The sequence below is a fragment of the Nerophis ophidion genome, linkage group LG21, assembly GCF_033978795.1.
Source record: "Nerophis ophidion isolate RoL-2023_Sa linkage group LG21, RoL_Noph_v1.0, whole genome shotgun sequence".
In the NCBI taxonomy this organism is placed as follows: Eukaryota; Metazoa; Chordata; class Actinopteri; order Syngnathiformes; family Syngnathidae; genus Nerophis; species Nerophis ophidion.
In genome coordinates, this window is record NC_084631.1 from 26,010,303 (window position 1) to 26,022,854 (window position 12,552).

Here is a 12,552-nt window from a genome sequence, read left to right on the forward strand (position 1 = left end):
AAAGCGGCGCGATCGATATTGACTCAGAAGCTTTATTTAAAAAAAAAAAAAAAAAAAGTCAAACCGGCTCTTTGTGATGTCCTACCTAAATGGTCCATGCAACCCACGCTGTGATGGCTGGTGTCGTTCACAATTTGTTTCCATTAAAATCGCATGAATATAATTATACAGGCATTATCAGCCATTTTGCATGCGTGGTTTACGAGTTAAATAACTTATTGAGTGTGGCAGTGTCCTGTCATAGTGAGTAAAACCTAATTGCTTTAAATGCAAACCTTGCAAAATCAACTAATTCTAGTAAAACTAAAAAAAAAAATACAACCTTACAGGCATTTTTAAACATAATGCATGTTTGGTTTTGGGGTTATGTTTATATATCTTTCAGATTTAGTATGACAGTTTTACTGTCGTATTGTGTCCTTACATCCATCCATCCATCTTTTTCGCTTACCCGAGGTCGGGTTGCGGGGGCAGCAGCCTAAGCAGGGAAGCCCAGACTTCCCTGCCACTTTGTCCGTCTCCTCCCCGGGGATTCCGAGGCGTTCCCAGGCCAGCCGGGAGAGATAGTCTTCCCGACGTGTCCTGGGTCTTCCCTGTGGCCTCTTAACTATGTTTATATAACTTTCAGATTTAGTGTGACACTAATGCTATCATATTGAGTAAAAAAAACTAACCATCCATCCATTTTCTACCGTTTATTCGGGTACAGACAACATTCACACTCACATTCACACACTAGGCTTCATGATGGGAGAGGGGTTAGTTAGTGCGTCTGCTTCACAATACGAAGGTCCTGAGTAGTGAGTCCTGAGTAGTCTTTCTGTTTGGAGTTTGCATGTCCTCCCCGTGAATGCGTGGGTTCCCTCAAGGTACTCCGGCTTCCTCCCACTTCCAAAGACATGCACCTGGGGATAGGTTGACAGGCAACACTAAATTGGCCCTAGTGTGTGAATGTGAGTGTGAATGTTGTCTGTCTATCTGTGTTGGCCCTGCGATGAAGTGGCGACTTGTCCAGGGTGTACACCACCTTCCGCCCGATTGAAGCTGAGATAGGCACCAGCGCCACCACGCGACCCCAAAGGGAATAAGCGGTAGAAATGGATGGATGGATGGATTTACACACTTGGCCTTGCAAACATTACAAAATATTTGTTTCCATTAAAACTCACATAGATACATTTATCCATGCATTTTTCATGTGTGGTTTAGGAGTTAGGTTTAAAAAACTGTCATATTGAGTGTTGTAGTACAGTGAGTAAAACATAATTTTTGTATATGCAAACCTTACAAAAAAAACTGTGGAAGACTATTGCTTCCGGGTTCTCTGACAAACTTCTTCAGGTTCAACAATGTTTTATTTTTCAATAAATCTTAATGCTTTCCAGCAATTTGTTTCTCCTTTAGCCCAAAGTCTTTCTGTTTTCCAGCCTAAATATATGTCTGTCGCTCTCTCCCGCTGCCTCCCGACTGCTTCCTTTTACAGAGCGACAAACACTTTCAGCTGTGTCATCCAATCACCTGTCGCCAACCTCGAGGCCTTCCCTGCCACACCCCGCTTCCCTGCAGGTGCGCAGGCCACGCCCACCATATACCTCCACCGCCAGACTCAGGCCGGGACGCCGTCCGGCCGCGCTTACTACCCCCCACCCCGGGGAGGGAGTAGGACACGAAATTGCCCACGGCCATCTGTGCACCCGTTTTGTGGATCACTCTGAAGTTGTAGGGTTGCAAGGCTAGATACCAACGGGTGATCCGCGCGTTGGCATCCTTCATGCGGTGGAACCACTGGAGGGGTTTGTGGTCCGAGCAGAAGCTGACTGAGCGCCCCAGGAGGTAGTATCGGAGGTCCCCGACCGCCCACCTGATGGCGAGGCACTCCCTCTCCACTGTGCTGTACCTGGCCTCCCTTTCAGACAGTTTACGGCTGATGTAGAGGATGGGACGGTTGACGCCCTCCACCTACTGGGACAAAACAGCTCCCAGACGCGTCAGCCTGCAGACAAAACGGGAGGGAAAAATCAGGCATGTGTAGGACCGGCTCCTCGCAGAGGGCCTTCTTAACCCTCTCAAATGCCTGCTGGCACTGCTCCGTCCACTGGACCAGATCCGGGGCACCCTTTCGGGTGAGGTCAGTTATTGGGCTGGTCAGGTCCGCAAACGGAGGGATAAACCTCCAGTAGTAACACGCCACACCCAAAAACTGCCTCACCTCTTTTTTTGTCTTAGGGTTTGGGCAGGCCGCAATTGCCGCTGTTTTATCTACCTACCCTCCTCCAAAGTGGTACCCCAAATACTGTACTTTCCTCCGGCCAACCGCACACTTCGCCGGGTTGGCGGACTCAAGCACTGCCCCCACCCGCTGCATGTGTTGTTCCCAGCCGCTACTCTGGATGATGACATCATCCAGGTAGGTGGTCGCGTATGCAGCGTGGGGTCGCAGCACCCAGTCCATGAGGCGCTGGAACGTGGCAGGCGCACCGAACAAGCCAAACGGAAGTGTGACAAATTGATACAAACCTTCCGGAGTGGAAAAGGCCGTTTTTTCCTTGGACTTTGGTGACAAGGGAATCTGCCAGTAGCCCTTGGTCAAATCCAGTGTCGTGAAAAAACGAGCGGTGCCCAGCTGATCCAGGAGCTCGTCGACCCGAGGCGTGGCGTACGCGCCAAACCGTGATATTTAATTCACAATTTTCTTAGCTTGGTTCCCTTGTTATACGTGCGCTGTTGTCGTTCCTGGGCACGGAGCAAATTCTCACGTGACAAGTGCGCCACAATGTGGAGTTTGGCTCGCATATCCATAACGTACTGCACTTAATTTTTGCTGGAGCTTGGACCCACCTCCAACTTTCTTTAATTACGTCCAACGCTCCGCGTGGTTTCCTGCCATATGACAGCTCGAAAGGCGTAAAGCCAGTGTACCTCCCGCATCATAATGGAGCAGTGAGGGAATACCCGCGCTGTTCCCGGGCGCATCGGCTGACCGTCGATGTAATCTACTTTGTCCCAGGCCGCACGCAAAGTTTCGTCTCGAGACTGCTCGTGGGGAAAATCCTCCGTAGGATGCCAATTGGGGTGCGGGGAGGTTTCCCGCGAAGCTCCCGCCGGTTCCCGCTCGTCAGTGTCGGATGGCCCGCCTCGCCACTGAGAACTGCGCAGATACTCCCCTCTCCTACGGTCCGTGAATGCACCCCTAAGCATTATGTCAGTAAATGACTAAACCCCGGCCAATTTGTGCCCAAAATTACAGGGTGCGAGAGGTGCGTACTTACAGCTACCTCAACCCTATGCTTCTGGCCCTCATACCAAATTTCAACTGGCACCATAGGATACTCGTGCACATCCCCATGAACACACTTGATTTTTAGCCGTGTTGCATGCCTCAAAGCCCCGGGTCGAACAAGGTTCTTGTGGATCATGGTCTGCCCGCAGCCCGAATCCACCATCGCCTGTTATGTACTCCCTTGTATCATTACCTTGATACCGTACGTCTCACCCGGGTCGGGGGAGGGCACTGAAGGGCCGGCCACCGCGGCCACGTGCCCCACCTCCACCTGCTGAGGTCCCTCCAGCACGCCTGCCCAAGCGTTTGAGGGGCCGTCTGCGTGGGAGATGTTCTGGGGACAGCCGTCAGGACCTGCGGGGAAAGAACAGACGGGGAATCATGCGATTTAAGGCGGGGAATGTGCAGCGCGCTCTCCTTTTCATGTCGTGTGCTCCATCCGTGCGGCATTGGTGCAGGTTGCCCCTCGGCCAACCTGCACCAATGCCGAGCCAGGTGATCCTCAGCGAGGGTCACCGCAGCTGCCAGGTTATGTGGCCGGTGGTACCGGAACCAGTCAGCCGTCTTCTTAGGAATCGCTTCCAGGAGCTGCTCCCGGATGATCTGGTCCAGCAGTTGGCCCTCTCCCTCTCCTGGCTGCAACCAGCGGGTCGCTGCCTCTTGGAGCCGCTGGGAAAAGGCGAATGGCCGGTCCTCCATCCACAGACGCATGAACCGTAGCCGGCGTCGGTATTCTGCAGCGGTGCCTCCCGTCTGTTCCAGCACCGCCCTCCTCAGGTCAGTGAAACGCACCCTGGATGCCGCCGGCAGGCTGAGCGCCGCACGCTGCGCCTCCCCCATCAGGAGCGGCAAGAGCCGCACGCCCCACTCTTCCTCCGGCCACACGCATGCTCTCGCCGTGGCCGAAAAAATGTCCTGGAAGGCATGAGGGTCCTCTTCATCCCCCATGCGGTGCATGGCGACGGCCGTTAGCCCTGGCCGTGCCCTGCCCATCTGGTCCGCCAACGCCCGCAGGACTTGGCACTGTTGGCGGCTGTTTGCTGCCACCTCGACGAGCACACTCGTAAAATTTGCCGGGGGGGGTTGTCTACCCCTGCCTCCGGTGGTCCTGCCAGATTGAGTGCCAAGTTGTGGAAGACTATTGCTTCCGGATTCTCTGGACCACCAGGTCTAGACATGACAGGGTTCTTCAGGTTCAACAATATTTTACTTTTCAATAAATCTTAATGCTTTCCTGCAATTTGTCTCTCCTTTAGCCCAAAGTCTTCTTCTTCTTCTTCTTTTGTTTTTATGGCGGTTGGCAAGCAACCTTCTGGTGTGCATTACCGCCACCTACTGTAATGGAGTGTGGACCGAGGTGGATCCCTACTCTGTATTCTTTTACTTAACCCAGTGTTTTTTAAATATGTGTATATTGCTTTATATCCTATGTTTTCTGAATGCAATCCTAATATATCTCCCACTTCTAACCTAATATTTTCTTTTGCTAACTTATTTTCCAGTATTTCTCTTTCTCTATTATATTTCCTACATTGTATTAAGACATGGTCAACATTTTCTATCTGGTGGCAAAAATCACACAGCCCTGTAGTATGTTTGCCTATCAATTTTAGTGAACTATTTAGATATGTATGCCCTAATCTCATTCTAGTCATAATGTCTTCTTCCTTCCTATTTCTACCCCCTCCTCTCATTACACCTACTTTCCTCTGGACTTTGTAAAACTCTCTACCTTTTGTTTCCTTATTCCAATTATCCTGCCACTTTTTATTGTGTTCTATCTTAATTATGCTCTTCACTTCTTCTTTACTGTGCTTAATCTCCATGTTTACTTCTGTTTTAGTGGTTGCTTGTTTTGCGTATCTATCAGCTAACTCATTTCCCTCAACTCCTACATGAGCAGGAACCCAGAGAAATGTTACCACACCTCCCACTTTATTTATTCTGTAGATTGCCTGAACTATTTCATAAACTATATCTAGTCTTGTTTCTGATGTTATGTTTTTTATGCTCGTCAATGCACTGCTGGAGTCCGAGCACACGACTACTTTCCTAGCTTTGTTTTCCTCTATCCAGTTAACTGCCATATAAATTGCTACCAATTCCCCCGTAAAAACAGATAGTTTATCACTAATTCTTTTATTCAACACTATATTTCTCTGTGGGATAACTGCAGCAGCTCCTACTTTACTATTTATAGTTTTTGATGCATCTGTGTATATCATAATATTATCAAAAAACATTTCCTCAATCCGTTGTTCTATTTGGTAACTATTTAAATGTCTATTCTTCAGTAACTGCATGTCTACCTTTGGGTTTTCATACATCCATGGTGGTATTGCAGGAATTGGTACTGTAGGGCTCACTTTAATATTGTCAATTTGTGTTTTTTTACATATATCTCCTATTATCCACCCAAAACTATTCATTTTTTTCTTCCCTTTTTCTTGGCAATTTATTAGCACTTGACGGGTTGGATGTCCTTGCTTGGATCCTTTTAAGTTTGCCCAATAAACTGCTGAGAGTTGATCTCTCCTCATGTCCAAAGGTTTTTCATTCATTTCTACTTGTAATGCTGCCACTGGAGTAGATTTAGTAGCTCCACAACATAATCTTAACGCCTGCGACTGGATCCGGTCTATTTTCTCAAGTAGAGTTTTTGAAGCAGATCGATAAATAATGCATCCGTAGTCGATAACAGACCGAATTAAAGTGATATATATTGTTTTCAATGTTAACCTATCAGCCCCCCAATCTTTACCCCTCAAAGCCCTCATTATATTTAACACCTTTTTACTTTTCTCCATTATCTTGCTGATGTGGGTTGACCAGTTAATATTTTTATCAAACCATATTCCTAAATATTTAAAAACTTGTACCTCTTCTATGTTTTCTCCATAGAGTTTTATTTGGAGCTTGTTTTGTATTTTCCTCTTCGTAAAATGTATGACTTTTGTCTTTCCAACAGAGAATCTTAAACCCCAAGCCGTCCCCCAGTCTTGAACATTATTTACCGCTTTTTGAATCTTCTTTTCTATATAATTTGTATTTCTACCTCTCTTCCACATCACTCCATCATCAGCAAACAATGCCACCTCCACTAACCCTTCCACTTCACTAAAAACTTCATTTATCATGATGGAAAATAGTACTGGACTTATTATACTCCCTTGTGGGGTCCCATTTTCCACTTTGTATTCTCTACTATATTCATTTTCTATCTTTACTAATAATGTTCTACTTGTTAAAAAGTCTTTTATCCATCTGTACATTCTTCCTCTAATCCCAATCCTATTTAGTTTCATCAGCAACCCCTGTTTCCACAACATATCATACGCTTTCTCTATGTCAAAAAATACCGCAATTATACTTTCTTTATTTATTTGTCCCTTTCTAATTTCCTCTTCCAGCTGCACTGCTGGGTCATTTGTGCTTCTTGCTTTGCGAAAACCACTTTGGTAGTTTTTTATAATTTCTTTTGACTCTAAATAATATATTAATCTTTCATTAATCATTTTTTCCATTACTTTGCCCAAATTTGAGGTCAATGCAATCGGCCTATAATTTCCTGCCTCTTCCGGATCTTTCCCTGGCTTGCATATTGGAATTATTACAGCTGTTTTCCACTCATCTGGTAATTTTCCTTCTTCATATATCCTATTATATAATTTCAAGACCACTTCTTTGCCGATGCTACCTAAATTTTTGATCATTTGATAACTCACCAGGTCTTTCCCTGCCGTCGTATTTTTAACTTTTTTTAAAATTCGAACCATTTCATCCAAAGAAAATGTCATATCCACAGTGTTGATAAAACTATTATCGTTGTCTTCCTTCATTTCCTCAATATTTACACTAATTGTTTCTTCTCTCTTTTGTTTTTCTACATGTTTCAAATTATCATTACTGTGCACTTTAACAAAGGTTTTTGCTAAAAGTTCTGCTTTTTCTTTATTTCCTACCACACTCCGCATTCCATCTTTCATCACATGATTTTTATGTTCTTTTCTGAGCCCTGACATTCTCTTGATCATTCCCCACACCTGGCTTAAAGGAGTAGTTCTATTTAGTGTTTCACAAAAAGTTCTCCAATGGTGTTTTCTTGTTTTTTTAATAACATACCTTACTCTAGCTTGATGCCTTTTATACTGGATCATGTCTTGGAAATTATGTGTTCTTCTCAATATTCTAAATGCTCTATTCCGTTCTTGTATTGCATCTGTGCACTCTTGTGTCCACCACGGCACTATCTTCCTTCTTCTCCCTATACTATTCCTTGGTATGCTCTGTTCGGCTGCTTCTATTATGCACTTTGTAATATATGTATTTAATTGTTCAATATCTTGATTTATATCTACTTCCTTTAAAGTTATGTCGGTAATTTCCCTAAATTTCTCCCAGTCACCATGATTATACTTCCATCTTCCTTCTATCCTAGTGCTTTCTGTCCTATGATTTATGTTTATGTGAATGACGATTGGATAGTGATCACTTCCCATTGTGCTGTATTTATTTACTTCCCACTCCACCTTTCCTGCTAACCCTTGTGACACTAGTGTTAAATCTATTGCTGTTTCTTTACCCGTGACGACATCTAACCTTGTTCCCGACCCATCATTCACACACACCAGTTCTTTTTCCTCCAAAAGTGCTTCCAATGTATCCCCATTCCAGTCATCCCTTTCACCCCACATTGTGCTATGTGCATTAAAGTCACCACACCAAATAATATTGCCACTCCAGTGCTCCATTATTGTTTCTAGTTGGTGAATTTCTAATTTCTTGCATGGATTATAGAAGTTTAGTACTTTGTATCTTTCTTTATTATTCCATACTTCTACTCCTACTATCTCTAGTTCTTGTTTTACTTTTAATATTGAATAATGCATATCTTCCTTAATAAATATGGCACATCCTCCTCCTTGCCCATCATTCCTATCTTTACGTATCGTTATATATCCTTTTATTATAAAGTTTAATTTTGGCTTCAGCCATGTTTCTTGAATACATATTATATGTGGTTTATTTTTCATATTATTAATATATCCCTTTAATTCCTGTCCGTTTGCTATCAGACTTCTGGCATTCCACTGAACAATTAACATGGCGTTGGATTGTGGTAACATGACTCGGTCTCGTCTACTCTCTGTAGCTCACCTTGCACCTGTTCCCAGGATAATTCTTTTAAATTTAAAAACTTTGCTGCTGCTTTGACAATTATTTTGATTTTCTCAGTCTTGTTTCTAGCCTGTTCTGTACAATTTATTACATAAGCCAGGAATACAACTAGTTTATCCATGGAAATTCCTGTATTTGCTGCCTCTTGTTTTTTATTTCTTGAACTATTTTCACTTCTGTCCTGTTCTGCACTTTCTTGATTTCTTATTTTAACTGCCTCTGCATAAGTAATATTTCGTTCAACTCTGATTTGCTGTACTTCTGTTGCCTGTTTTCTTATGATGCAGCCCCCATACGCTGCTGTGTGATTCCCGCCACAATTACAACACTTGACCTGTTCATTTTCTCCACATTGTCCATATTCATGCTCCCCTCCACACCTTCCACATCTCATTTTAGCATTACACACACTAGCTATGTGCCCATAGCGTTGGCACTTGAAACAACGTACTGGGGGTGGCACGTAAGCTCTAACATAGAAGCTTAGATACCCAATCATGATTCTCTCTGGTAGGACCTCCTCTGCAAATTGCACTAGCACGGATTCGCTCTCAGTCTTTTCACCGTTCCTAAATGCCATAAATCTTTTCATCGTAGTGACAGTTCCTCCTTTTATTTCTCTTTTCAGATCATCTAAATTTTCTCCTCTTGGGATTCCTGTCACGACTCCTCTTGCCCCCTTCCGTTCTCCCACTTCGATTTTTTCCTTTATTATTTTGTTGCACAGTTTTTGCAATCGCATTGCTTTGTTCTTTTGCTCTCCATTTTTGCATTTAATCAACAGCCGTCCGTCCCTGAGCACCTTCGCTATCTCCACCTCTCCAATGTCCTTCTTTAATCCCTTAACCAGAGTCATCAAACTAATGTCATTCATATCTTGGTTTGATTTAAATGTATAAATTATCTTATATTCATCCATCATAACCCTTTTCCTCTTATCAACCTCTTCATCGTCTTCATGCACTCTTTTAGTACTCGCCTTTCCTTCACTCCCTCCTCTCCCCTTCTTTCCTCTCTCCCCTCTAGTCCTATCCATTTCCATACTATCCTCATACATCCCGTCACTATCCCCTTCCATCTCGATCCAGTCACAAAACAGCTTATGCTCAACCGCCAAAACAGATTTAGATACTCTCGCCGCCGCCAAATTCACTCCAAATGTTTGGTAGTTCCGCGTCTCTCCTCGTCTGTCGCCGGAATTCCGCCCAAAGTCTTTCTGTTTTCCAGCCAAGATATGTCCTCCTCTCTCTCCCACCGCCTCCCGACTGCTGCCTTTTACAGAGCGACAGGTGATTAGACAAACACTTTCAGCTGTGTCATCAAATCACCTGTCGCCAAACTCGAGGCCGGCCCTGCCACACCCCACTTCCCTGCATGCGCGCAGGCCACGCCCACCACAAACTGATTCTGCAAAAACTCACACATATACAATATTACAGGCATTTTTAGACATAATGCTTGTTTATACAAGTTTCATACTTAGTATGACAGTTATATTGTGATATTGAGTAAAAACAAAAAATAACTTGTATCTTTACAAACCATATAAAATATATTTTTTGTAGTAAAACTCACAAAGATACATTTCTACCAGCTATTATTTAGCCATTTTGCATGTGTTGTTTAGGAGTTATGTTTAAATAACTGTCACATTGAGTGTAGCAGTATACTGCAAGAGTGAGTAAAACCTCATTTTTGTACTTACAAACCTTACAAAAACCACTGATTCTAAAACTCATATAGAACAATATTAAAGGCATTTTTTAGACATTATGCATGTTTGGTTTTGGAGTTATGTTTATAAAACTTTCAGATTTAGTATGACAGTTTTACTGTTATATTGAGTAAATATACTAATTTCTGTTCTTCCAAACATTATAAAATATTTGTTTCCATTGAAACCACAAAGATACATTCATTCAGGAATTATTATCCATTTTGCATGTTTGGTTCGGGAGTTAAGCTTAAATAACTGTCATTTTGAGTGTAGCAGTATACTGTCATAGTGAGTAAAACCTTTTTTTTTTTATTAAATGCAAACCTTACAAAAACAACTGACTCTACAGAAACTCACACAGATGCAATATTACAGGTATTTTTTTAGAAATAATGCATGTTTGCTTTTGGAGTTATGTTTCTATAAGTTTCATACATAGTATGGCAGTTATACCGTCAAATTGAGTAAAAAAGAATAATTTTTGTTTCGGCGAACCTTACCCAATGTTTTTTTCCAGTAAAACTCACAAAAATACATTTCTTCAGGCATTATTAGACATTTTGCATGTATTTTTGGAGTTATGTTTCAAAAACTCGGCTTCACGGTGGCAGAGGGGCTAGTGCGTCTGCCTCTCAATGCGAAGGTCCTGTGTAGTCAGGGTTCAATCCCGGGCTTGGGATCTTTCTTTGTGGAGTTTGCATGTCCTTCCCGTGAATGTGTGGGTTCCCTCCGGGTACTCCGGCTGCGATGAGGTGGCGACTTGTCTAGGGTGTACCACGCCTTCCGCCCGATTGTAGCTGAGATAGGCACCAGCGCCCCCCATGACCCCATAGGGAATAAGCGGTAGAAAATGGATGGAAGGATGGATGGAATTTGTGATTGCCGCTGTTCACATTCACTCACAATCACGCACGTGCCTACGTCCACACGGAAGCAATACAAATAACGCTTCTCAAAACAAAAGTAGCACAGTTGTAATGCACACTCGACATAGATACTTTTTAAAATGTATTTTGTCATTTATGATTGGCCTCACGTGGGCCGGACAGGGATGCACAAAGGGTCGGATGTGGCCCGCGGGCCGCAAAATGCCCAGGTCTGTCTTAGGGCATACTTGCCAACCCTCCCGATTTTCCCGGGAGACTCCCGAATTTCAGTGCACCTCCCGAAAATCTCACAGGGCAACCATTCTCCCGAATTTCTACCGATTTTCACCCGAGCAACAATATTGGGGGCGTGCCTTAAAGGCACTGCCTTTAGCGTCCTCTCTCACCTGAAAAGGAGACTATTATATATAACCCATAAAGTAGGCAGGCACGGAGCTATTTCGCAGTGTGTTTATTCCAGCCGGCATGTTAATACACTGACACACAACATCCAGATTCCCATCATGCATTGCTTCAAAACTACGGCAAGTAGTAATGTCCAAAAACATAACAGACACGAAGCAGAACGACGAATAGACATGTTGTCTATCTGTGTTAAACCTTGGATGAGGTGGCGACTTATCCAGGGTGTAAACCACCTTCCGCCCGATTGTAGCTGAGATAGGCACAAGCGCCCCCCGCGACCCCAAAGGGAATAAACGGTAGTATATGGATGGATGGGTGGATGGATGGATGGATGTTTCAAAAACTGTCATATTGAGTGTGACCGTATACTGTCATAGTGAGTAAAACCTAATTTTTGTATTTGTAAACCTTTCCAAAATACCTGATTTTGGTAAAACTCCCATTAATTAAATTTTACAGACTTTTGTAGACAGATTTTATGTTTGGTTTAGGAGTTATGCTTATAAAACTTTCATATTTAGTATGGCGATTATACTATTACATTGAATAAAAAAAACTAATTTGTGTCTTTGCAAACCTTACAAAAGATCATTTTTGTAGTACAACTAACAAAGATAAACATCTCTAGGCATTATTAGCCATTTTGCATGTGTTTTTTAGAAGTTATATTTGAATACATTTTTATTGTTTTTTTCGCATTATCTTAGGATTCTTAAAACATTGTTATTCATATTGAGTAATAATGTAGGAATTATGTTGAAATACATTTGTATTGCTTTTTTCGCAATATCTCAGGATTGTAGTACATTCTTGTCAAATTGAGATGCATTACTTTTTGTTTTTGCACACCTTCCCAAATGTTTTTTTTTTCCAGTAAAACTCACAAAAATAAATTTCTTCAGACATTACAAGACATTTTGCATGTGTATTTTTGGAGTTATGTTTCAAAAACTGTGATATTGAGTGTGACCGTATACTGTCATAGTGTGTAAAAATGTCTAATAATGCCTGAACAAAATCTTTCTTTGTGAGTTTTACTGGGGAAAAAAACATTTGGTAAGGTTTGCAAAAACAAAAATTAATGT

General features: G+C 42.9%; 1 protein-coding gene across 1 annotated transcript; it reads right to left on the minus strand.

The window, feature by feature from the left end:
- Positions 1-1,333: 1,333 nt before the first annotated feature.
- Positions 1,334-6,494, minus strand: LOC133539960 (uncharacterized). Its single transcript, XM_061882365.1, has 2 exons — positions 3,474-6,494; positions 1,334-1,993 (listed from the first exon to the last, which is right to left on the minus strand). Exons 1-2 carry the CDS (start codon positions 4,271-4,273, stop codon positions 1,960-1,962), a joined length of 834 nt encoding a protein of 277 aa, XP_061738349.1. The 5' UTR covers positions 4,274-6,494; the 3' UTR covers positions 1,334-1,959.
- Positions 6,495-12,552: the final 6,058 nt, after the last annotated feature.

Excerpts from the sequence above, each read along its gene's own strand:
- LOC133539960 (XM_061882365.1), bottom strand. The coding sequence starts at position 4,273 with ATGGGCAGGGCACGGCCAGGGCTAACGGCCGTCGCCATGCACCGCATG. Across the intron at positions 1,994-3,473 it reads GTGAGACGTACGGTATCAAG|GCTGACGCGTCTGGGAGCTG; the intron begins GTAATGATACAA and ends TTTTGTCTGCAG.